The sequence below is a fragment of the Acinonyx jubatus genome, chromosome C2 (assembly GCF_027475565.1).
Source record: "Acinonyx jubatus isolate Ajub_Pintada_27869175 chromosome C2, VMU_Ajub_asm_v1.0, whole genome shotgun sequence".
In the NCBI taxonomy this organism is placed as follows: Eukaryota; Metazoa; Chordata; class Mammalia; order Carnivora; family Felidae; genus Acinonyx; species Acinonyx jubatus.
In genome coordinates this window covers 121,983,018-122,009,745 of record NC_069384.1, presented here as the reverse complement: position 1 = coordinate 122,009,745, position 26,728 = coordinate 121,983,018, and the positions used below count along the sequence as shown (strand labels likewise).

Here is a 26,728-nt window from a genome sequence, read left to right as displayed (position 1 = left end):
CTTATAGGAAGAAAAAGCTTTGTGATATTTATAATGCATTCTTAATCTTCCTAAGAAAATTACATTAGAAATAACTGGATGCCATTTACTGAATGAGGCAGCATACCTGGTTTACATAATTTGTCTTTTTCAATACTCAGCACTGAATTATAAGATGCCCAGATCTACTGTAAGTGACTTTTAAAGAACCACAGGCTTAATTAAAACTCATGCTTGAAACTCCTCTCTTGACAAGGTGTTGGGTGCTTTCTAAATCTTAAGAAACGAAACTGATGGTTCAAATTATAGCTAAGAAGCAGAATTATTACCAGTCCCCAAATTGTTTCTTTTTTTCTAATATAATTTATTGTCAAATTGGCTTACATACAACACCCAGTGCTCATCCCAACCCAAATTGTTTCAATGGACACAAACTTCAGAGTCTGCTTTTCTTCTTAAGTCAGTAAGAATTTAGAGCACCTAAGTACATGTTACCTGCCCTCAGAGAAGCACAAGGACACAAACCCAACACATTTAAAATGAGTAAATACAAAACTATTTAACTGTTCAAAATTGCATGGTGGGACAAAGCCAGGAAGGCAAATATGCTTTCCCCTTGCATGCCAACTTAATCAACTGGTAGGGTTGCCTGTGGCCATGCTGAGGATTGTGAGGCCAGGGCAAAAGCTCATGAGGAATGCCCACCCTAGAGGAAGAGCAGCATATGCTGTGGATTTGCAAACCCACATATCTAACAACACAGAAGCTCAGAGAGAGATTGTGGTTGACTTACCGCCCATTAGGATTGTGCTGAATGGTCTGAGGGTATATTTCACAACTGCCCATATCCTTTACTGCCAGTGGCAGTCTTTCTCCATCTTTAATTTCAGCATCTCCCATTGCTTTTAGGTTGGCCTGCTGGACTTCTGAATGCTTGGCCCAAATTATCTTTCCATTGGCATCCATGGACATGGCAGGTTCCTCCCGACCAAGCTAGAAGAATTAACAAATGGCTCGTAGCAATAAAAAGAAAACAAATAAAACCACAAAATAAACACTTTCTATTTTCGTTTAACAGAGGGCTCCATCCTTTCACTTTATTTTTTTTTTAATTTTTTATGTTTATTTATTTTTGAGAGAGAGAGAGAGAGAGAGAGGGAGAGAGGGAGAGAGACAGAACATGAGAAGTGGAAGGGCGGAGAGAGAGGGAGACACAGAATCCAAAACAGGCTCCAGGCTCCGAGCTGTCAGCACAGAGCCCGACGCGGGGCTCCAACCCACAAACTGCGAGATCCTGACCTGGGCCGAAGTCGGACACCCAACCAACTGATACACCCAGTTACCCCTCCATCCTTTCACTTTAAACCTCCAGTGTTTAATCTCTTGTGCTTGCTTAATGAAAGAAGAGCCAGTTTAATAAAACTGGTGACTTAGAAGATGACTGTACAAAAATACAAGGAAAACTGCTTCCACTATGTTCATTTATTCAGAGAGAGTATAATTAAAGTTTGTTTTTTTTTTCAACGTTTATTTATTTTTGGAACAGAGAGAGACAGAGCATGAACGGGGGAGGGGCAGAGAGAGAGGGAGACACAGAATCGGAAGCAGGCTCCAGGCTCCGAGCCATCAGCTCAGAGCCTGACGCGGGGCTCGAACTCACGGACCGCGAGATCGTGACCTGGCTGAAGTCAGACGCTTAACCGACTGCGCCACCCAGGCGCCCCCAGAGAGAGTATAATTAGAGATTACCTTAACAATGATGCTCCCTTCGTCATAGCCCAGAGCGACATTGTTGGACCCTCTAAGACTGGCCACGCACCACACCCTCTCCATTCCATAATTTAATGTGCTCTCTAGGCGATACGTGCTTGAATGCCAAATACGCACGGTTCCTAAAAAGAACAACGTGAATACTCCCTTTTAATTTGAACATCTAACGATGGATTAGGTCAGATGAACCAGCCACAGCGAAGTCCTTTTTTTATTAGCTTCCTGGCAGCGTAAAGTTTTGATCTACAGTCTGTAGGTGATTTTATCAAGTAACAAATAAACAGAAAATTACAGGTAAGAAATGTGATTTTCCGTGTGAAATAACGTATTTCCCGGGCACAGTGCCTACTATGTACCTGCAGATGCTTGATACACATGATCTTTTATGTTCACTATCATCCTGTGAGGTGGATATGTCTGTTCCCATTTCATAATCTGCCCAAACCACACATCCATGAAGTGGCAGTGCCTGAATCTGACCCCAAGTTTGTAGACTCCAAAGCATTGACAGGCTTTTTCAGTTTTTCGCTAGGACTTCTGGGTGTCCTCTTATTTAAATAATAGAGTCAAAACACATTAGGATGATGACGACGATGACAGTAACAATGTCCCTTCATTTTATAACTCAAATATTCTATTCTGATAAAAACAGCAAACCTAATTACAATGCCGGGCACTACCTGGCTTAAATATCTACTTTGTAATTAAAAGCACAGGAATAAACATACATTTCTAACTTACCATCTTCTGAACCTGTGATGATGATTGGCAACTCAGGATGAAAACTGGCACAAGATACATTTTGGGCATGTCCCTCCAGTGTCTGTACACAAGTTTTATTCTGTAATCAAAAGACAGCAAGACACAGAAAACATTTTTTGTGTGTGAAAAGTAACTTATCTTTAATTTTTCCAGTGCACATACATTATAAATGATAGTAGCAATGACAATCTATACAGTATTCGACACAGAAAGTTTTGAAACACAATTATCTTATCGTGTGCATACTTTCTCTAACTCTTTGATAGTACAGGGAAATGTAATTGCAACCATCCTATTTAAAGAAGAAAACACACACACCTCAAAAGATCTGGTGTTCATTTGAATATTTTCTCTCCAAATTCCTAAGGTAATGTCTTTCATATTTTTATTTCTGTACTTAAGCACAAATTTGAATAAGGTTCTAAGTAACACTGATTTTCTAGGCTTCATTTTTTTTTTTTTAACGTTTATTTATTTTTGAGACAGAGAGAGACAGAGCATGAATGGGGGAGGGCCAGAGAGAGGGAGACACAGAATCTGAAACAGGCTCCAGGCTCTGAGCTGTCAGCACAGAGCCCGACGCGGGGCTCGAACTCACGGACCGTGAGATCATGACCTGAGCCGAAGTCGGCCGCTCAACTGACTGAGCCACCCAGGCGCCCCTAGGCTTCATTTTATTAACTGTTTATGGACATGTTGATGTGAGAAAGAAAAAACAGAAACTGAATCTGTCTCTTAGAGATAAAAAGCATAGTAACAAGAAATCATAGCTAGGTTTGCAAAGTCTATGTGGCAAAAATGGCTATAGCATGGCTGTGTCATGATATTATTAATCTGCTAGTTTCCAATTATAAACAAAAGTTTACCAGTGAGGATATTAGAGGATGTAATAATTCATTTTAATCAAATGTTTAAATTTCTAATTTCTACTTTTAAATGAAAAATAAACATGATGGCATTTTATTTTTAAAACCTTGACAGGCATTTGTTTTCATTTTTATGGAGAACTCTGGGATCACTGTTTAGGTGTAAATACTGAAGCCTGAAGTTACTTTGTGCTATGAATGGAGTTCAATAACCCAAGTTTTAGCTGTCCTGTAAGAAACAACGAAATCCATGTCTAACATATGGCAAAGTAAGGTTATGAAAAAACTGTACCTGATAGTCCCATATTTTAACAAGACGGTCATCTGCGCCTGAAATGAGGTATGGTTTGTCGCCACCACTGTAGTAATCGATGCAATTCACGCCTTTCTCATGTCCCTCCAGAGTGAAGTTTGGGGAGGAAGACCCCAGCTGCCACACCTTTAGAGAACGACAGCATCTGACATTCAATATGGTGACTTGCCTTTCACAAGGCAGATCCACCACACTTCTGACATGTTATATAAAACGCCAAAGCACAGGGGAGGGAAATTAAAGAATGTACATTTTTTTAACCCATTTGTTTCTGTTGTTTCTTACTTTACTTGAATTTCTAGGGGGTAGAATAACTATGGCATTCTCTGAAAATTCCAATTTCCAGGCTTCATCCCTAGAGATTTTTCTTTATCCCTAGAGATTCCCCAGAAATCTAGATTTTTAATAGAAACCCCAATGGTCCATAGGCTATAGTGTGAAGAATAATACTTTAAGGGTAAGAAATGATTTTATGAGAATTTTAACATAAAGATCATGAAAGTGAATTTAAGAAGGTCTATTAAAAAGAGAAAATTACCACTAACTAAAAAATTTTAAGTTGTAAAAGTAGTCAAACATTACTAGAGCACTAGTATTGAGCTTTACCTTTACAAATATTTCCTGAGTGCCTCCTACACGGGAGGGGAGGGTAAAGATGTGTAAACAAATGTTTACCATTGACTGGATCAAACACACTTTACTAGAGCCAAAGATAAGACAATTTATGTTTTCATGATATACCTAATTTAGTGACGCAAGTCTGAAACTAATTCAAAGTTTCCAACTTATGTCAAAAGCAAGGACAACCCAGCAAAAGGAAAAAAATGAGGCCAAAACGCTAAGATATTCAGAGAGGTATCATTTAATAATTATCACACAAATAACATGTACCATCTTCTATAAGTTAAAGGAAAACTAACAAAAATGTTATACAGACGTCAGTATACACACGTAAGCAAAAGTTAATGCAATATATAATTTTAAATCTATGCATGTAGAGACATTTTAAAAATCATAATGGAAAAAGGAGTACGGCTGCACTCTTGCATCTTGTATTAAGCATCTAGTACAAGCAAGGTACTGTGTTGCTTGCTACTGAGTATCTGTTTGAGGGAGTGGAGGTGACACATAGTTCCTGCCCCAAACATCAACATTTCGGGGAGATACAGATTGCCATACACACATCAGTTATCATTCAAAATGAAGGCCATAATGGAGACAAAAGGAATGGAAGGAAGGGACTGAGCAGGACTGCCTCTGTCTGGAGATGAAATGGGTGTCTGAAAAGAGCTTCTCAGAGTAAATAATTGTGCTAAGCCTTGAAAGATAAGTAGTTCTCTAGAGGGGAAAAAAAAAAATCAAAAGGGAGAATAAAGAGTGCCACAAGCAGAGGTAATAGCTGAATACGATTATGTGAACATTCATGGCATCTCTAGAGAATGGTGGATAGACCAGGGTTATAGGAAATGTCTCATCATATTAGCTGTGGCTAGTCTTGGAAACCCTTGTAGTCCACACTAAAGTACTGGAACTTTACTCTCAGACTAGAAACTGAAAGATGAAACCCATGTTATAGAAAGATAATTGGCAGCAGTATGGAGAAGTAGAATAAGAAAAAGAGAATGGAGGCAGATGAAATTTAAATGTAAAATAGATTAACAATCAGCAGAGGTCAACAATGAATACACTAAAAGGAAACAGGAAATAGAGGAAATACACTAAAAGGAGAGGGAACAGAAGATTCTGGCATTTTTCCTATTCTGGGTTTGCGGTGGTTTAGGTGGTTTAAAAGTCTTTCAGTATACTGCTTTGATATGGAAAAACACTCCTTCCATTAAGAGCACCAAGTTGCAGTTAGAGAGGGAGGGAGCCAAACCATAAGAGACTCTTAAAAACTGAGAATAAACTGAGGGTTGATGGGGGGTGGGTGGGTAATGGGTATTGAGGAGGGCACCTGGTGGGATGAGCACTGGGTGTTGTATGGAAACCAATTTGACAATAAATTTCATATTAAAAAAAAAAAAGAGCGCCAAGTTGCTACAATATTCTTCTAAACAGAATATGTCCTTCTGGATCAAAGTGAGAGATCCTATTTTGACTTCAATACAAGCTTTTGAGAGAAACTTATAATCAGGAATAACTTTCTGGGTAGCCAGTAGTAAAACACCTAAACAACTGTATTTCACCACCATAACTGATACAAATAGTGGACACCCTACCTTGATGGTCCTGTCCAAAGATGCACTGGCAAACTGGTTGTTATCTTTGGGATTAATCACAATCTGCATAACATAATGGGTGTGTCCTTCAAACACTTGTGAGCAGGACCATTTTTTATCCCAGTCCCAGAGCTTAATAAGCATGTCATCTAGGCCAAAAGAAAGTCTTAAGTTAGTTGCAATTTATATTTCTTTCAGTCAGAACTAAGATGCAGTCTCTGTGCTTTTTAAGGCAGCAAATCTAAGAGAAACCATACATTCCATGACTTAAAGAATCAGAACTGAATACATTTTTCAAAATCCTTATTTATCCTAAGAATAAACTTAACTCTCTACACAAGAGCGGAGATAAGATACAGAAATTACTAATGGCAAATACAAAAGTTTCATGAGAAAATTTAAGAAAGCCTCAGTGGGCTTTACAGAATGACAAAAGAGTAACACAAGTTTGATTAGAATCTAAGTATGACTGAATAACGAGGTCGGTGACTAGGGAATAAGCATCCCTCTTATATGAATGGCTAAAAAAAGCTTTGAATTACTTCTCTCAATTTTAACTTAAAAATGTTTCAAAGAACCATTACCAATGCAATGCAACTTGTCTTAATTGCCCTCCAAAGAGTCCACTGTTTTAGATGGAATACCAGAGAGCAAAGTAGCCCAAGTATAACCTGAGTAGGGTATATGGCAATCCAGCAAAAACTCACTTACCAGCATGTAAATTAGCTTTCTGTTCAGATGTTTAATCATCTAGACCTGTAGGCCTTCCCTGAAAGGAACTGGAACAAGTGCTACACAAATCCTAAGCAGAGTTGATATTTCATTAAATACAAAAGCAAGCAGCATTGATAGCACGCTAATGGATTTAAATAGTTTAAAGGCTGCTTGGAATTAGAACTCTACTTGTAATGGCAGTGAAAGAATTGCACGTCTCGCTGAATGAAAATGAATGACTCAAAGAGATGCACGTAACCAAAAGAAGTCACTTCTTACCGCTGCTAGTGAGAATGAAAGGCTGGGTTGGATGAACAGCGATACAGCGAATGTAGTCCGAGTGTGCTTCAAACATATGAACCCTCTCCAGAGTGTTGTAATTGAACACTCTGATCTGCATATCATCCTGGAAATGAAAATCTAGAAGTCATTACTACTGTTACGAAGTCAACTGCACAAGAAAAGTGGATTATAGGCTCAAGGATTAAAGTCCAAACTTCAAAACATTACACTAATTAAAAAATCAAGAATTAAATTATCCACATTATCACTGACCAGTTCAGAAATTGAACCGAAGGGATTAGAGATTCACAGAATTACTTACCGCTCCTGTCACAACCCAATTCTTTCTTGCAACAAACTTTGCAGCTCGAACAGGAAGATCACATACTTCAAATGTTTTCACCAATGTCTTTAAAATTGATAAAAACACATACACTTTGAGTTATGAGGAAATAACTGAAGAATCTATTGTTATATTTAAAACATCTATTTATTTAGATCACTTCTAATTTAAAAATATTTTCAGGCTAAAATACAAAAGTTCAACAATCAAATGAAAAACACAGACCAATCTTCTCTTCTTTAACAGTTTCAAAATTAAAATACTTACAAAGGATAAAAGAGAGCAAATGTCCACAAGATGAAATTCCAGATCCCCTGTGCTCCAGCCTGCCCTTTCCTTTCTCTCTAGCCTCACCTTTGGCTACTCCCAGCCTTACCTTTCCTCCTCCTGAAAACCTACCCACAGATCCTTACACTCCCCTTTCAAAACACAGCACCTTCATAATTATGTGTTTAATGTCAATCTTTCCTACTAAGCTCCCTGAGGGCAGGAATCTTTTCACCACTGTATTTCCAGAGCTTAGAACAGTGGCTGGCAAACAACCAGTGTGTAACAACTATTTGTTGAATAAATTGGCTTAGTTTGTTTATTTATTAAAGCTTACTTATTTATTTAGACAAAGAAAGACACCACAAACAGGGGTGGGCCAGAGAGAGAGAATCCCAAGCAGGTTCTGCACTGTCAGCATGGAGCCCGATGCAGGGCTTGAACTCACGAACTGTGAGATCATGACCTGAGCAGAAACCAAGATTCGGACGCTTAACCGACTAAGCCACCCAACACCCCTGCTTAGTTTTCTTTTTAAAATTAAACCCGTCAACTCACAAAATAAACTCCTAAAAAAGATGCAGTTGTTTTGTACATCTCAGCAATATGTTTCCATACAAATGCTGTTTACCTGTCTTTAGTGAAGTTATGCTTTACACAGTGATTTAGGTATCTCTTCAAGTTGTTCAGAATGGAATAATATACACAGGATAAAAGTAGATAACTAGGAGACCCCTCCTAGAAAGAACAGGGATAAATGCATCTTTTTGTCCTCCTACTTTGATGCCTTATTTTTTAAAATTCTGAAAATCAAGCTATCATTTTGCAATATCTTTTTTTGTACCAGATAGTAATGGAAAAAAGTACAATCTTACTAACTGATGAAGCATGTGCACTAAATAAAAAGAACAGAAGCCAGTAAACCTGAAACTAATGTAACATCGTATGTCAACTATACTAAAACAAGCAAACAAACAAAAACTAAGTTACATAAAAAAAAAAAAAAAAAGAATAGAGACAGACCTCAAAGATTCTTCACACAAAGACATTAAATGGGGAAGCTCCAACCTGTACAACCACTGTCAGTTAATTACAATACAGACATTGAGAGCAGAAAGAACACGCAGTCTCTAAGATGATGGACAAATCCACGAAAGCTTATGAGTAGTCAATAAATCCAGGGATCTGCTGAGCCGTACACATAAAGCAGCTGCAGACATAAAGCAGCTGCAGAACGGTCATGGTTCAGGTCCATGTTAAGTGCTATGACTGCAAGAGACGGTCTCCACATTCTAGAACCTAAACAGTCTAAACAGGAGGAAAGGCTATACACTCAACAAACACTCAATGTAAGTCAGGAAAATAATGATTAATACTTGTATGGTACCTTACAGGTCTCACACACAATTTTATCTAATTGGATTTAATCCTTTTGATACTCCTGTGATATAGGGAAGGCAACAATATCATCTTCATTTTAGATAATTAAACTGAGCCTTAACATGATTAAAAGGCTTGCCCACACCACTTAATTGGCAGGATGGCTTCAAATTCCAACATACTGATTTTTTTAATCATTGGACTCACCACCTCAAAGACGTATTTGAAATTCAAGTACATTTGAACATACTTCCAAAAACTTTTTGCCTCTTTCAAGAATTTTGCTCTCAATATACATGAGTGCCAAGTAGCTTCTGTTGGTGACAGAGGGGAAAAAGCAGGGAGAACCAAAAGAGACAAACCATTCAACAAAGACTTACTGAGTGTAAATCTGTCAGATATGCACTTGGAGTAACAGTAGGAAATAAGACTAGGATAATCCCTGTCCACCTCAGAACCGCCATTCTTGAAGGAAAGAAGGAAATTAGACAAGTTACCAATGAGGTAAATTATGAAAGTGGAAGCAAGCGGCCCTGCCAGAGGGCATAGGAGGGCACAAAAGAGAAACATGAGGCAAAGTGGGTAAAGATAAAGCAGAGTTACGTTACAGGAAAACCTAGAGAAGGGTAAGGGAAGTACACCTGGGATTTAGAACATACTACAGTGAAATGACAGCTGAGAAATGGCTAAATGGAGTGGAGACAAGGGATCCCCAGGAAGAATTAGGAAGCGCAGTGAGGGCTCGGGGAGGCACCAACATATCTGTTTAGCATAAAACCACAAAGATTTTAAATGTGTGAATGCAGGAGTAGATCAAAAAAAAAGCAATTACCAAGCATATTATTTCCATTAATACAAATGGATTCACAGGATGAAGATGTGAAATTGCAGAGGTGAGAATTCCTGATACAGTGAAATAGGGATAAATGGAATGTTCATTATTCATTAGCTCAAAAAGTAATTATTGAGTGCTTCCTACGTGTCAAACAATGTTATCAGCAGTAGCATAAAGCAGAGAACAAAGTGTTAATGTGTATAAATTGTCACTGATGGGGTTTTGGTTTAGTGTGCAGTCATTCTGTGTCATTAGTGACATAAGACTATAACGGTGTTTTTACGTTTATTCCTGGCCTTGATTTCCTATGCCATCTTAAATTATTCAATGTGAGGTTTGTCGGGTATTAAGAACTTAAACGTGGATGTTGAAGGTAATTATTGTATAAGTAGACACAGAAGTGTATGGAATATTGCTGACTATATGTTCTGTATTTTGAAGGAAAAAGATTAAGAATGGTCAACAAAAAGGAAAACGAGACAAACCAATTTGAAGTTAATTATTTACTCAGATGAAAAAGAGCAAAACAAGCATGTAAGGCAGACAATCCGTATAATGCATATTTTAATATGTGTAATCAAAAGCTGACTATAAATACTTCTCTGACATACTCTATAATTCATATGGCAGATTGAAAGTTATCTGCAAATAATTATATCAAGTACTCGGGAAAAATAAATAAAATTAAAAATCCCATTCTTAGGAACGTTAGAATATTCACTGAATAGAAAATTAAGTACTATTAAATACTTTATCTAGAGCAAGTGACCTTATATTGGTGGCAATTTCCTTAATTTCAAAGAAAAGTTAATACTACCTACATCAGAATTTAACATTTAAATATTGTGTATGACAAGACCCAAACGTTTTATCCCACAAGCTATTACCCCATAAATGTTAGTTCTGCTTTACTGAAAATACTTTGTACCAATCTATTTGAGAAAGCAGTCTGCATATAGCTAGTGGATTCTATTTCTTCTCTTTCATTATAATCACTGTCTAACACACTATTTCTAAAAAGTCCTTAAAAATTCCTACCTGTGTTTCATGATTCCACACACACACACTGCCATTGTAAAGACTTGCCAACATCCATGGCTCTGTAGGATGCAAATCCACACTCTTAACTCGATCTGATCGAGCAGTTAGCTTTCTCTTTATATCAAGTCGCAGAGGCTAAGGAGAAACAACATCAAAAACCCACAAAACATTAAATTGCTACGCCAAATAAAACATATTTGAGATCTCAACTGAAACACTACATTAACATTCATTAATAGGCCTATAAAACAACTCAGTTTTACTTTGCTAAACTATAGGCACAGTTTCAAGTCTAAAGCACCTACTTCTTCACTCATAAAAACATATGAGTACTTAAGTTATTTTTAATTTACAGTAGTTGTTGTCAAACTTGTTGGCTTCGGGAATCTTGTACACTCTAAAAAAACTTACTAAAAAGCTTTTGTTTATGAAGTTTATATCTATTGATACCATGTGAAATATTAAAATTGAAACAACTTAAAAATACTTATTAATTCATTTTCAAATAATAAAAATAAACTCATTACATGTTAACTTAACATATTTTTATGAGAAACAACTATATATTCCAAATAAATTTAGTGAGAAGAGTGGTAGTGTTTCACATTTTTGCAAAACTCTTTACATTCTATCTTAATAGGAGAAAGTTGGTTTCTCATATTTGCTTTGGCCTTCAATATGTTGTTCTGGTTGATGTTAGTCTCATGAAGATATGTAGATGGAAAAAGAAATATTTAAATAACTTTTTTCAAACAGCTATGAATATTCTTCTTTCATACACGTTAAAACTTGACAAGTGGTAGTTTCTTAAAGGTTAGTTGCAATATGAAAACTGAAACCAGAGCCTGATGTGGGGCTCGATCTCATGAACCATGAGATCATGCCTGAGCTGAAATCAAGAGTTAGACACTTAACCAACTGAGCCACCCAGGCACCCCTTAAGGACACTGACTTTTAACTTACAAAAAAAAAAAAAATTGGTAATGAAGAATATACTAACAGTACAATTTGGTGACACTATAACAGTTCAGTTTTATCTTCTATTACTTTTACACCAACAGTGCAAATTATCAACATAGTGAAAAAGGCCATTAGTGTCTTACTATAAGGAAAACAGTTTTAATTTGTGAACCTCCTGAAAAAGAATGGGGGACTCCTAGGAGACTGCAGATCACATTTTGAGAACCCTTGGTTTACAGAGTATCTACATAAGCATACATAAAATATCCACTAAATCACAATGTTGTGCCCATGTCATGAGTGTCCTATTCGAAAATATTCTAAAGTGTTATTCATGAAGTCTTAGTAATCCTAAACTATATCAATCAAAACAGTATGATACTGGCATAAAAACACATAGATCAATGGAACAGAACAGAGAACCCAGAAATAAATTCATGCATATATGGTCAATTAGCCTGCCAAAAAGAAGCCAAGAATATACAATGGGGAAAGGATGGTCTCTTCAATAAATGTTTGGGAAACTGGACAGCCATATGCAAAAGAATAAAACTGGACCACTATCTTACACCATAGTTAATTTTACAAAAATTGACTCAAAATGGATTAAAGACTTGAATGTAAAACCTGAAGCCATAAAACTAGAAGAAAACATAGGCAGTAAGCTCCTTGACATTGGTCTTGATGATTTTTTTGGATCTGACACCAAAAATAAAGGCAACAAAAGCAAAAATTAACAAGTGGGTCTACATCAAATAAAACGCTGCACAGCAAAGGAAACATCAGCAATGAATTTCATTTCATTTCATTTCATTTCATTTCATTTCATTTCATTTCATTTCATTTCATTTCATCAATGAAAAGACAACCTACTGAATGGGAGAAAATACCTGCAAATCATATATCTAGATAAGGGATCAATATTCAAAATATGTAAAGAACCCATACAACTCAAGAACAAAAAAATAAAAAATAATAAAAATAATCATCTAGTTAAAAATAGGCAGAGGTTCTGAATGGACATTTTTCCAAAGAAGACTACAGATGACCAATAGGTACATGAAAAATGTTCAATGTCACTAATCATCACAAGTCAAAACCATAATGAGATAGCACCTTACACCCATTAGAAGGGCTATTATCAAAACGACAAGAAATAACAAGTGTCAGTGAGGATGTGAAGAAAACAGAACCCTTGTGCACTGTTGGCTAGAATGTAAATTGGTGAAGCCACTATTGGAAAACAGTGTGGAGGCTCCCCCCACCACCACCCCCCAACCTCTGCCAGAATTAAAAACAGAACTACCATATGTATGACCTAGCAATTCCACTTCTGGGTATTTACCCAAAGAACAAGGAAAGCACCAACTTGGAAAGATATATACACCCCCATGTTCACTGTAGCATTATTTACAATAGGCATGACATTGAAACAATGTATAAGTGTCCACTGATGGATGAATGGATAAAGAAAACATATGTAATATATGCATACTATACATATAATATTCCATTGTATATATGTACATAATACATATTACATATATTTATATACAATATTCCATTGTATACACACACAGGAATATCATTCAGCCATAAAAAAGAATGAAACCTTGCCATTTGTGACAACATGGATGGACCTTGATAGTATTATGCTAAGTCAAATAAGTCGGAAAAACACAAACACTATATGACTCACTTGTATGTAGAATCTTTAAAAAAAATAAACACACACACACGCTAAACAGCTCAAGCTCATACATTCAGAGAACAGATTGGTGATTGCCAGAAGCAAGGGGTGGGGATGGGGACAATGGATGGAGGAGGTCAAAGGGTACAAACTTCCAGTAATAAAATAATTAAGTCCTGGGGATATAATGTACAACACGGTGACTAGTTAATAATACTGTGTTGTATATAGAAAGTTGCTTAGACCTTAAAAGTTATCACAAAAAAAAAATTACTCTAACCACGTATAGCGATGGATGTTAATTAGACTTACTGTTGTGACCATTTCACAATATATACATATGCTAAATCATTATATTGTACACATGAAATTAACATAAAATTATTTCAATTATACCTCAATAAAAAAATTGATTTCTTCAGAGAAAAGTATTTTGGCAATAGTATTAGTAAATACTAGATGAATGGGATGTGTGATCAATATGGGTTATATCCATGTCCATGAAGGCCTTTGGAGGCAAATGGGAATATTTATAACATTTTAATGGATTTAAAGTTATAGGAACCTAACGTACTTAATTAGGAACCTAACTGATGCATTACTTAGTAATCTAATACAAGAACCTAATTCTAATTAGAACAATTTTAAACAAAAATTAAAATACTCTTGAGTCAGAAAATGCTAATAGTGTAAAACAGCTTTTTTCAACCTGGATTCATCTACACCACAGACAAGAAAATGATGTGAATAAAGTATTTTCTCAATTCTCCCAAGAATACTTACCATTCTAGAAAAAAAGTTAATTCATTATAAACAGTGATACCTTTGGATTTAGTCTTAATTCTCTCTTGGACACAGATTGGGGAAGACTGATTTAAAATGTTTCCCCTTCGACAGGTTTTAAACACAACCGAAAAGTTTATTTGGCAAGTTGAGTTACTGCGGAATCTTTATTTCTGTAATCTTCCAGAATGATCATGAATGGAACAGAAATTTAAGGTTACTTTTCAACACAAAATGAAGATCACTAGATATTTTCAGCAGAGATAATTTTCTGGAACAAAGCAAACGCCTCACAAGGCTTTTATTCATCTACTACTTCTAACCCTGTTATCACTTCTACACACGCCTCTCCCACTTTTAGCAATAACCTAGATCTCTTTACTTTAAAAGATCAGAGTTCTTTGGCTCTTCTCTACAATCACCAAAAAATGTTTCCACTGGTGTGCCTTTCTCTCCATCTCAAACTCTCTACTGTCAAATCACCATCCTGACACTTCTTGGTCATTCAGGGAAGCAGGACTTTTTACTTCATCCTTTTCTCAATTTTGCCTCATTAATTTGCATAACAAATTTCAACTCCTTTTGCTGGTCTCTTCAGAGTGAACAAACATGAAATGTCTATTGTGTGCCAGGAACCACAGTGGGGGCTTTCACGTAAGCCAGCACACCTCACACTTTTGCTCTAGCAAATGAGGAAATCCATCACTTACAAACTGTATATATTTTACCATATGGATGTTTAATGATTACTGAGTAAAAGCGATGCTATGGAAAGTTGGGCCGGGGGACTAAGCAACCCTAGAATACCTCCAAGTATCCCTAATTCACAAATCCCAGTTTAAAAAGCACATATGAAATCTCTTGTTACATTTCTCCCAACATTTAAGTGACTACTTTGAATGAGACACTGTATTAGACACTCTAGGATACAAACACGAGTAAGATATTCATACTGTACCCTTCGTTCTAAATGCCTCCATTTTCCAAAAACTGGATGCATTTGGGACCCTTTTTTTTTTTTAATGTTTACTTATTTTTGAGAGAGAGAGAGAGACAGACAGACTGTGAGCAGGGGAGAGGTAATGAGAAGGGGAGACACAGAATCCGAAGCAGGCTCCAGGCTCTGAGCTGTCAGCACAGAGCCCGAAGTGGGGCTCGAACTCACGGACCATGAGATCATGACCTGAGCTGAAGTCGGACGCTTAACTGACTGAGCCACCCAGGCGTCCCCATTTAGGACTCATCTTAAATGCTGCTGCCACCAATAAAATCTTTTGGATTACCTTAGCCAGAACTATCCTTTCCTAAGGGATCTTACAGAAGTTAATTTTAACCTTTAACATTTGTATATGTATCTCTTTTTGCTTTATAGAGTCGATTCTTCTTAAGGGCAGGGTCATTGCTTTACTCATGTCTTTATCTCCACAGCATCTTCTATATTTGGATATGGGGTTTAAGGACAGATGGTATAATCCAGGTCTAGGGAATTATGCTGCACCCAAATTTCAGTTCTGCCACTCATTTCAAATATGCAATAATGCGCAAGTTTACTTAGAACTTCTCTCAGGTTCGACATTAAGAAAAACGGGGATAATACTTTTATCTACGTCTTAGTGTTATGAGAATTAAATTCAGTGTTAAGCAGTTAGAATAGTGCCTGGCCTATCATAACCGCTCCATAAACACTTCTTATAACTCATTCTCCCAGCTGTTGAAAGACTTAGGAGGCAAATGATTAGCAAATTGCATGGGCACATAATAAACACTCTATGGTAAACAAGTGAAAAAATAAATTCGTATTTGTATCTCATAAAAAAGATTTTAAATGTATTAAAGAATGAAGGATATTTCGTTAGAAAATGTCCATTACTGAAAGCGCAGCAGATCCCAGACCAGAGCGGATCACTGGCAATATGACGTAGGATCATTAAGAGACCTGAGATCTTGTTCCGGGGCCCTTAACCTGGGGACCCAACGAAGTTCATGGATAAGGATAGGGGAGAGGTGGTCTCTAGTGAACCCACTGAATTTTTTGCAACGCTGTGTGCTTCTCTACCCATTATCCATAACTTTCACCAGTTTCCCTAAGGACTCAACCTCTGCTGTAATCCCAACTCTGCCTCAATTAGCTTTTTACAAACTTTTTTTTTTTTTACCGCAATATACAGATTTTGGATTTATTAATCCCAAAGTTCTTCAAGCTCCAAAATCTCTGAACCTATGCTCCACAACAAGTAAAAAGTGGGGGGAGTGCAGGATAATGTTTAAATACAGAATACCGACTTTCTTACTTTTTTGCAGAAATCATATCCTCACACTATTGTACTTTTTTCCTTCTTATTAGAACACTCTTGGGCAAAAGTACTTTAGGGTATTTTTGAGGGTGAGAATGACAATAAAAAAAGTGCTATCTGTCCTGACTGCCATTCTTACCAGCCACTATACTTGCAAATGCAGAAAAGCACACTAGTTTTATAAGCAACATCCTAACCCTTCTTTGCCCCCTAGAAACTTAAAGTGGGATGCCAAAGCATTCGAAATTCCACTTTGAACTCCATATACACTTTATTTACCTATTTCAGAGGGAATGCTTTTCTGTTTAAGATCGTCAGTGCGGTCAGCACACGCTATTATAGCAAGAACAAGCCCAACATGAGAGTACGGTCAGCTGCCACCGTGTTAAGGGCAGAATGAGGTACTTTTGCCAAAGCCCAGGCACTGCGTCTCCAAACCACCTCAGATTCCTGGGCCCCACCGCCGCCGCCTCCCTCAAAAAACTCAAACCGGACCAGGACCCCGCAAGGCCTGAGGCGGCGGCCGCATCCGCAGCCCGCACTCCAGCAGCTCAAGGCTGGCCTCAGACGAAAAGGCCCCGCTCCCTCCTGCAGGGTCTGGACCTACCATCGCTCCGTTGGTCAGAGCCCGGGAGCCCGCACTTGCCACCGGCGACGCAGACCCTGAGAGACCCACCGACTTGATACCGGCCGACTGACTGACGTGGAACTTCCGGGAGGCGATTCTCGCGATAATGGAAGCCAGGCCGCGAGCGCCTGCGCAAACGCGACGCAGGGTGGACGTTTTCCAACGCCCTTCTCAGTTTCCTAGGCAACGCGGCCTTCTAAACTGTCCGGAGCCGAAGGGTTTGAGAAGGCTGCGTGTGGTCTTTACCACCAAACGAAATGGACTCGAACCCGTGAGGGGAGACTGAGAACTAGAAACCGAGAGAGAAAAAAAGATGAGAAAAACGAAATGCTTAATCCCTTTGGACGCTAACGGCAGGGGGAGCACCGCCGTAGTGGAGTTGTGGTTTGAGGAGCAGCGTCCGCCTCTTCCGACTCTGGCTCTGATGGGAGGGACGGGGAGAGGAGGCGGAGCACGGGTCCAACGCCTCCGTACTAAGATGGCCTGAGAACTAGGACCAGGAAATTCTCTGCGAGCCCTGGACCGAGCGCCGAGTGAGGCTGGGAAGAAATGGGCAGACTCAGGGCCGGGCTTGAGGCCAATAAGCTTGCAGGGAGGCCAAGAGCCTTCAGTCTGGAGCCCCCAGGAGATAGGGACTCCAATCATGCATGATCATTTGTTACTGAGCATCAACTGTGTTATTCATTTATTTAACAAATATTTATCGATCTTCAGCTGTGTGCTAGACCTACTTTCCTCTCAAACCCTTCCATCAAACTGAATTATCTCCATTTGACTAATGAGGAAACTAAAGTTCAAAGAAGTGGCCTGACCAAGGCCACATAGTAAGTGGTGGAGTCGGGATTTCATCTCAGATTCATGTGTCCTCAAAGTCCCGTGATCTTTCTACTACATCAGAGTATCTCTTCATAGAGGTAACTGTAGAAAGGACATGAGCCACAGGTTGCAAAAACTGCGAGAGCATTTGCCTGTCACCATCCTCCTATATTCCTGCTTTTATTTTGTTTTAAACACCGTGGGCCAAATAAAAACTTGTTACGTTTAAATGAGTACCTCTGGCCTGACAGAAGCCTTGGCTTTTTAAGACCTCTGTATTTTCAGAAAGGCAAGAAGTGTGTGTGTGTGTGTGTGTGTGTGTGTGTGTGTGTGTGTAGAAACATTCAGAGAGAGACATGGACTCTGCGTGTCTTTTAGTGAGACCTTTGCTGCTAATGTGATCCCTTTGTGGGCCTAAGTTTTCCTGATATTAAAAATGGGTTGTGGCCGCCTGGGTGGCTCGGTTAAGCCAGAGGACCTCGGCTCAGGTCACGATCTCCCTGTTGGTGGGTTTGAGCCCCAGGTAGGGATCTGTGCTGAGGGCTCAGAGCCTGGAGCCTGCTTCTGATTCTGTCTCCCTCTCTCTCTGACTTTCACCTGCTCACGCTCTGTCTCTCTCTGTCTCTCTCTCAAAAATAAACATTAAAAAAAAATAGGCTGGATAATCTCTAAAGATCTTTCCATTTCTACTATTCTGTGTTTTTGCAATATTTAATAGAAGAGTGGGTCTGGAACTGGATTTTAATGCCAGCAGTTTTATCTTATGAAATATAAATTGAGAAGAGTTCGTTGAAAATTTTATGAATTCAAACTATATGTAATTTGCTTGAATAGTGGAGCTTCTAATATTTCCGATTCCTGGATACTCTTGCACTTGAGAAAGTATCTTAAGACTTGGCACATTACCAAGCAATACAAAATAACATATTATCTCTATCCTCAAGGCACTCAGTTGGGGATACTTAAATCCTTAAATACACTAGGCACCCAAGGATTTATTTAGTTAGTATTGATGAGAGCTGAGCCCCCCATGTCACACTCACTGTGACTCTACCTTTTCTCATTTTTCCCACTGCAGTTAACCAACATTAAGTTCTGCAGTTGTATACTATAAATTCATTCTTCTTTCAACCATTACATACTGAATTTGTACTATATCCAAAGCACTATACTAGGTGCTGCCTATAAAAATTTTAGACCTATAAAAATTTAGTCTTGGATTTGGTTAAAAGAAATTCCATTTTAAATAAGATTCTCAAATATGAACTAATAGATAAAATAACTAACTACATGTGTGTATATTCCTAAGTTTTCAATGGTGGGTTTAAAATCTTTTGTTTACTCTGTGGTTTAGAGGAGACTGGAAGGTTAGGAAAGTAGCTCTGGGGAAAGAAAATAAATATGGACAAGCTTAGCAAATTGGTAAAGGGTTTCCCAAGAGGTTGATTGCAATTAATCAACAGATCTTAAAGTCTTACCTGGTCAATTACTAGGATGACTGTTTCACCCCTTCCTTTTTTCCACTGCTGTGAGAAATCCAAATGGAAGTTCAGTCAGCAATGCCTCTATCAGTACTCTGTATACACCTTGCTCTCCCCAGTCTATTCCCACCCCTTCATCAGAAGTTGAGGAAGTGAAAATAATTCCTGGAAAAGTCTAGTTGGCATTTTCAAAAAATAAAACTCTGTGTATGAATGTGTGTGTATGTGATCATTTAGCCAAGTGGTGAGTAGGTACATGAACAATAGCCTAGTTTCTCTCTTCAAAGGGAGGTGAGTTATGTACAAATAATGAAATGCTATACCAAATATGAGTACCCTGAGAAGTACCAATAAAGTACTCAAAGGATGAAATATCCAGCCAGGGATATCAGTTTGATAAAGGAGGAATAATGTGAGCAGGACTTTGAGTTAAAGAGTACGTGGTATATTTGAGAACCACAAAAGTCCAGTTTGCCTGGTATTTGTTCAGGACATTGAGGGAAAAGCATGGAGAGGAAGGACAGAGCTAGAGCCTGAAGATTCTTAAATAGGGAGGAATTGGACTTTAATTCAGTAAGCAATTTGGAACCATTAAACCAGAAAAGAAACCTGTTCATACTTGCACTCTGTAAGATTTACCATTTGTTGATGTGTGTGAACAAATGGATTGGGAGAGTGAAATACTACACAAGTTTAAGGGAAGTAAGTGTGGAAATAATGCTTGTGAATGAATTTTATTGAGTGTCCACTAAGTACTCAGCATAAGAATATGCACTTTGCATACTGTGATTCATACAGTAGTACTAAAAGACTTTATTTTCTCCAACTTATAGATGAGAAACTGAGGTCTGCTTGGTTAAGTGATATATGCTCCATGCCACACTGCTCAAGAATGAGTGACAGCCTTGAGATATGAATCCAAATTTATCTCCAAAACAAGTGCTGTTTGTTTTTTTCAATAGCATCTTTTAAAGTTTATTTATTTTGAGAAAGATACAGACAGCATGAGCAGGGGAGGGGCAGAGAGGAAGAGAGAGAGAATCCCAAGCAGGCCCTACGCACCAGTGCAGGGTCTGACGCGGGACTCAAACTCATGAACCACAAGATCATGACCTGAGCTGAAATCAAGAGTTGGACGCCCAACTGACTGAGCCACCTAGGTGCCCCAACAAATGCTGTTTTTACTAGACTGACATTTCTTCCTTTTTCACTAAGAAGCTAGAATCAACAAGATACACAAATGATTTGAGTTTGTTGTGAATTAAGGGGTTGGGAGGCATCCTTTTTTTTTTTTCAATATATGTTTATTGTCAAATTGGTTTCCATACAACACCCACTGCTCATCCCAAAAGATGCCCTCCTCAATACCCATCACCCACCCTCCCCTCCCTCTCACCCCCCATCAACCCTCAGTTTGTTCTCAGTTTTTAAGAGTCTCTTATGCTTTGGCTCTCTCCCACTCTAACCTCTTTTTTTTTTCTTCCCCTCCCCCATGGGTTTCTGTTAAATTTCTCAGGATCCACATAAGAGTGAAAACATACGGTATCTGTCTTTCTCTTTATGGCTTATTTCACTTAGCATAACACTATCCAGTTCCATCCATGTTGCTACAAAGGGCCATAGTTCATTCTTTCCCATTGCCACGCAGTACTCCATTGTGTATATAAACCACAATTTCTTTATCCATTCATCAGTTGATGGACATTTAGGCTCTTTCCATAATTTGGCTATTGTTGAGAGTGCTGCTATAAACACTGGGGTACAAGTGCCCCTATGCATCAGTACTCCTGTATCCCTTGGGTAAATTCCTAGCAGTGCTGCTGCTGGGTCATAGGGTAGGTCTATTTTTAATTTTTTGAGGAACCTCCACACTGTTTTCCAGAGTGGCTGCACCAATTTGCATTCCCACCAACAGTGTAAGAGGGTTCCCGTTTCTCCACATCCTCTCTAGCATCTATAGTCTCCTGATTTGTTCATTTTGGCCACTCTGACTGACGTGAGGTGATACCTGTGGTTTTGATTTGTATTTCCCTGATGAGTAGTGACATTGAGCATCTTTTCATGTGCCTGTTGGCCATCTGGATGTCTTCTTTAAAGAAGTGTCTATTCATGTTTTCTGCCCATTTCTTCACTGGGTTATTTGTTTTTTGGGTGTGGAGTTTGGTGAGCTCTTTATAGATTTTGGATACTAGCCCTTTGTCCGATATGTCATTTGCAAATATCTTTTCCCATTCCGTTGGTTGCCTTTTAGTTTTGTTGGTTGTTTCCTTTGCTATGCAGGAGCTTTTTAACTTCATAAGGTCCCAGTAATTCATTTTTGCTTTTAATTCCCTTGCCTTTGGGGATGTGTCAAGTAAGAAATTGCTACGACTGAGGTCAGAGAGGTCTTTTCCTGCTTTCGCCTCTAGGGTTTTGATGGTTTCCTGTCTCACATTCAGGTCCTTTATCCATTTTGAGTTTATTTTTGTGAATGGTGTGAGAAAGTGGTCTAGTTTCAATCTCCTGCATGTTGCTGTCCAGTTCTCCCAGCACCATTTGTTAAAGAGACTGTCTTTTTTCCATTGGATATTCTTTCCTGCTTTGTCAAAGACTAGTTGGCCATATGTTTGTGGGTCTAGTTCTGGGGTTTCTATTCTATTCCATTGGTCTATGTGTCTGTTTTTGTGCCAATACCATGCTGTCTTGATGATGACAGCTTTGTAGTAGAGACTAAAGTCTGGGATTGTGATGCCTCCTGCTTTGGTCTTCTTCAAAATTACGTTGGCTATTCAGGGCCTTTTGTGGTTCCATATGAATTTTAGGATTGCTTGTTCTAGTTTCGAGAAGAATGCTGGTGCAATTTTGATTGGGATTGCATTGAATGTGTAGATAGCTTTGGGTAGTATTGATATTTTGACAATATTTCTTCTTCCAATCCATGAGCATGGAATGTTTTTCCATTTCTTTATATCTTCTTCAATTTCCTTCATAAGCTTTCTATAGTTTTGAGCATACAGATCTTTTACATCTTTGGTTAGATTTATCCGTAGGTATTTTATGCTTCTTGGTGCAATTGTGAATGGGATCAGTTTCTTTATTGTCTTTCTGTTGCTGCATTATTAGTGTATAAGAATGCAACTGATTTCTGTACATTGATTTTGTATCCTGCGACTTTGCTAAATTCATGTACCAGTTCTAGCAGGCTTTTGGTGAAGTCTATCAGATTTTCCATGTATAATATCATGTCATCTGCAAAAAGGGAAAGCTTGACTTCATCTTTGCCAATTTTGATGCCTTTGATTTCCTTTTGTTGTCTTATTGGTGATGCTAGAACTTCCAACACTATGTTAAACAACAGTGGTGAGAGTGGACATCCCTGTCGTGTTCCTGATCTCAGGGAAAAAGATCTCAGGTTTTCCCCACTGAGGATGATGTTAGCTGTGGGCTTTTCATAAATGGCTTTTATGCTGTTTAAGTATGTTCCTTCTATCCCGACTTTGTCAAGCGTTTTTAAGGGTGCTGAATTTTGTCAAATGCCTTTTCTGCATCGATTGACAGGATCATATCGTTCTTATCTTTTCTTTTATTAATGTGATGTGTCACGTTGATGAATTTGCGAATGTTGAACCAGCCCTGCAGCCCAGGAATGAATGCCACTTGATCATGCTGAATAATTCTTTTTATATGCTTTTGAATTCGATTTGCTAGTATCTTATTGAGAATTTTTGCATGCATATTCATCAGGGATATTGGCCTGTAGTTCTCTTTTTTTACTGGGTCTCTGTCTGGTTTAGGAATCAAAGTAATACTGGCTTCATAGAATGAGTCTGGAAGTTTTCCTTCCCTTTCTATTTTTTGGAATAGCTTGAGAAGGATAGGTATTATCTCTGCTTTAAACGTCTGGTAGAACTCCCCTGGGAAGCCATCTGGTCCTGGACTCTTATTTGTTGGGAGATTTTTGATAACTGATTCAATTTCTTCGCTGATTATGGGTCTGTTCAAGCTTCCTATTTCCTCCTGATTGAGTTTTGGAAGAGTGTGGGTGTTTAGGAATTTGTCCATTTCTTCCAGGTTGTCCCATTTGTTGGCATATAATTTTTCATAGTATTCCCTGATAATTGCTTGTATTTCTAAGGGATTGGTTGTAATAATTCCATTTTCATTCATGATTTCATCTATTTGGGTCATCTCCCTTTTCTTTTTGAGAAGCCTGGCTAAAGGTTTATCAATTTTGTTTATTTTTTCAAAAAACCAACTCTTGGTTTCGTTGATCTGCTCTACAGTTTTTTTAGATTCTATATTGTTTATTTCTGCTCTGATCTTTATTATTTCTCTTCTTCTTCTGGGTTTAGGCTGTCTTTGCTGTTCTGCTTCTATTTCCTTTAGGTGTGCTGTTAGATTTTGTATTTGGGATTTTTCTTGTTTCTTGAGATAGGCCTGAATTGCAATGTATTTTCCTCTCAGGACTGCCTTCGCTGCATCCCAAAGTGTTTGGATTGTTGTATTTTCATTTTCATTTGTTTCCATATATTTGTTTCATTTGTTTCCATATATTTGTTTTGTTTGTTTCCATATATTTTTTAATTTCTTCTCTAATTGCCTGGTTGACCCAGGCACCCATTCTTTGGTAGGGTATTCTTTAACCTCCATGCTTTTGGAGGTTTTCCAGACTTTTTCCTGTGGTTGATTTCAAGCTTCATAGCATTGTGGTCTGAAAGTATGCATGGTATGATCTCAATTCTTGTGTACTTATGAAGGGCTGTTTTGTGACCCAGTATGTGATCTATCTTGGAGAATGTTCCATGTGCACTCGAGAAGAAAGAATATTCTGTTGCTTTGGGATTCAGAGTTCTAAATATATCTGTCATGTCCATCTGATCCAATGTATCATTCAGGGCCCTTGTTTCTTTATTGACCGTGTGTCTAGATGATCTATCCATTTCTGTAAGTGGAGTGTTAAAGTCCCCTGCAATTACCACATTCTTATCAATAAGGTTGCTTATGTTTCTGAGTAATTGTTTTATATATTTGGGGGCTCAAGTATTTGGTGCATAGACATTTATAATTGTTAGCTCTTCCTGATGGATAGACCCTGTAATGATTATATAATGCCCTTCTTCATCTCTTGTTACAGCCTTTAATTCAAAGTCTAGTTTGTCTGATATAAGTATGGCTACTCCAGCTTTCTTTTGACTTCCAGTGGCATGATAAATAGTTCTCCATCCCCTCACTTTCAATCTGAAGGTGTCCTCAGGTCTAAAATGAGTCTCTTGTAGACAGCAAATGGATGGGTCTTGTTTTTTTTATCCATTCTGATACCCTATGTCTTTTGGTTGGCGCATTTAGTCCATTTACGTTCAGTGTTATTATAGAAAGAGATGGGTTTAGAGTCATTGTAATGTCTGTAGGTTTCATGCTTATAGCGATGTCTCTGGTACTTTGTCTCACAGGATCCCCCTTAGGATCTCTTGTAGGGCTGGTTGAGTGGTGATGAATTCCTTCAGTTTTTGTTTGTTTGGGAAGACCTTTATCTCTCCTTCTATTCTAAATGACAGACTTGCTGGATAAAGGATTCTCCGCTGCATATTTTTTTCTGTTCATCACATTGAAGATCTCCTGCCATTCCTTTCTGACCTGCCAAGTTTCAGTAGAGAGATCGGTCACGAGTCTTATAGGTCTCCCTTTATATGTTAGAGCACGTTTATCCCTAGCTGCTTTCAGAATTTTCTCTTTATCCTTGTATTTGGCCAGTTTCACTATGATATGTCATGCAGAAGATCGATTCAAGTTACATCTGAAGGGAGTTCTCTGTGCCTCTTGGATTTCAATGCCTTTTTCCTTCCCCAGATCAGGAAAGTTCTCAGCTATGATTTCTTAAAGTACACCTTCAGCATCTTTCCCTCTCTCTTCCTCCTCTGGAATACCAATTATGCATAGATTATTTCTCTTTAGTGCATCACTTAGTTCTCTAATTTTCCCCTCATACTCCTGGATTTTTTTATCTCTCTTTTTCTCAGCTTCCTCTTTTTCCATAATTTTATCTTCTAGTTCACCTATTTTCTCCTCTGCCTCTTCAAATGGTTGTTTCCATTTTATTTTGCAGCTCGTTTATGGCATTTTTTAGCTCCTCCTGACTGTTCCTCAGTCCCTTGATCTCTGTAGCAATAGATTCTCTGCTGTCCTCTATACTGTTTTCAAGCCCAGTGATTAATTTTATGACTATTATTCTAAATTCACTTTCTGTTATATTGTTTAAATCCTTTTTGATCAGTTCGTTAGCCGTTGTTATTTCCTAGAGATTCTTTTGAGGGGAATTCTTCTGTTTGGTCATTTTGAATAGTCCCTGGAGTGGTGCGGGACTGAGGGGCACTTCCCCTGTGCTGTCTTGAATAACTTGCGTTGGTGGGCGGGGCCGCAGTCAGACCTGAGGTCTGCCCCCAGCCCACCACTGGGGCCACAGTCAGACTGGTGTGTGCCTTCTCTTCCCCTCTCCTAGGGGTGGGATTCACTGTGGGGTGGCGTGGCCCATCTGGGCTATTTGCACACTGCCAGGCTTGTGGTGCTGGGGATCAGGCGTATTAGCTGGGGTGGATTGGCAAGGTGCAGGGGCAGGAGGGACAGGCTCAGCTCACTTATCCTTCGGTGATCTGCTTCAGCAGGACCAGGAGGGAGTCAGACCCGCCGCTGGAGGGATGGATCCGCAGAAGCACAGCCTTGGGTGTTTGCGTGGTGCAAGCAAGTTCCCTGGCAGGAACTGGTTCCCTTTGGGATTTTGGCTGGGGGATGGGCGAGGGAGATGGCGCTGGCGAGCGCCTTTGTTCCCCGCCAAACTGCGCTCTGTTGTCCGGGGCTCAACAACTCTCCCTCCCGTTGTCCTCCAGCCTTCCCGCTCTCTGAGCAGAGCTGTTAACTTATAACCTTCCAGATGTTAAGTCCCGCTTGCTGTCAGAACACACTCAGTCTGGCCCCTCTGCTTTTGCCAGCCAGACTCGGGGGCTCTGCTTGGCCGGCAGGCTGCCCCTCCGCCCGGGCTCCCTCCCGCCAGTCCGTGTAGCGCGCACCGCCTCTCCGCCCTTCCTACCCTCTTCCGTGGACCTCTCGTCTGCGCTTGGCTCCAGAGAATCCATTCTGCTCGTCTTATGGATGTTTTCTGGGTTATTTAGGCACGTGTAGGTGGAATCTAAGTGATCAGCAGGACACAGTGAGTCCAGCGTCCTCCTACACCGCCATCTTCCCTCCTCCAATCTGGGGTTGGGAGGAATCCTAATGTTAACGTTTTGAATCTAAAGAACCTGGAGGAACACCTTTAATTAGAATAAGGAGTGG

General features: G+C 38.9%; 1 protein-coding gene across 1 annotated transcript in view; it reads right to left on the bottom strand.

Annotated features, from left to right (window-relative positions):
* COPB2 (COPI coat complex subunit beta 2) overlaps positions 1-17,265 on the bottom strand; it is a 30,916-nt gene extending 13,651 nt beyond the window's left edge. Inside the window, exons 1-9 of the mRNA XM_015083222.3 lie at positions 17,106-17,265; positions 10,769-10,906; positions 7,228-7,314; positions 6,903-7,029; positions 5,910-6,058; positions 3,670-3,816; positions 2,491-2,590; positions 1,729-1,871; positions 773-972 (exon numbers count right to left, since the gene is read on the bottom strand). Coding sequence (XP_014938708.1) covers positions 773-972; positions 1,729-1,871; positions 2,491-2,590; positions 3,670-3,816; positions 5,910-6,058; positions 6,903-7,029; positions 7,228-7,314; positions 10,769-10,906; positions 17,106-17,108 — 1,094 coding nt within the window. The 5' untranslated portion in view covers positions 17,109-17,265. The remainder of the gene's footprint in view (positions 1-772; positions 973-1,728; positions 1,872-2,490; positions 2,591-3,669; positions 3,817-5,909; positions 6,059-6,902; positions 7,030-7,227; positions 7,315-10,768; positions 10,907-17,105) is intronic.
* Positions 17,266-26,728: the final 9,463 nt, after the last annotated feature.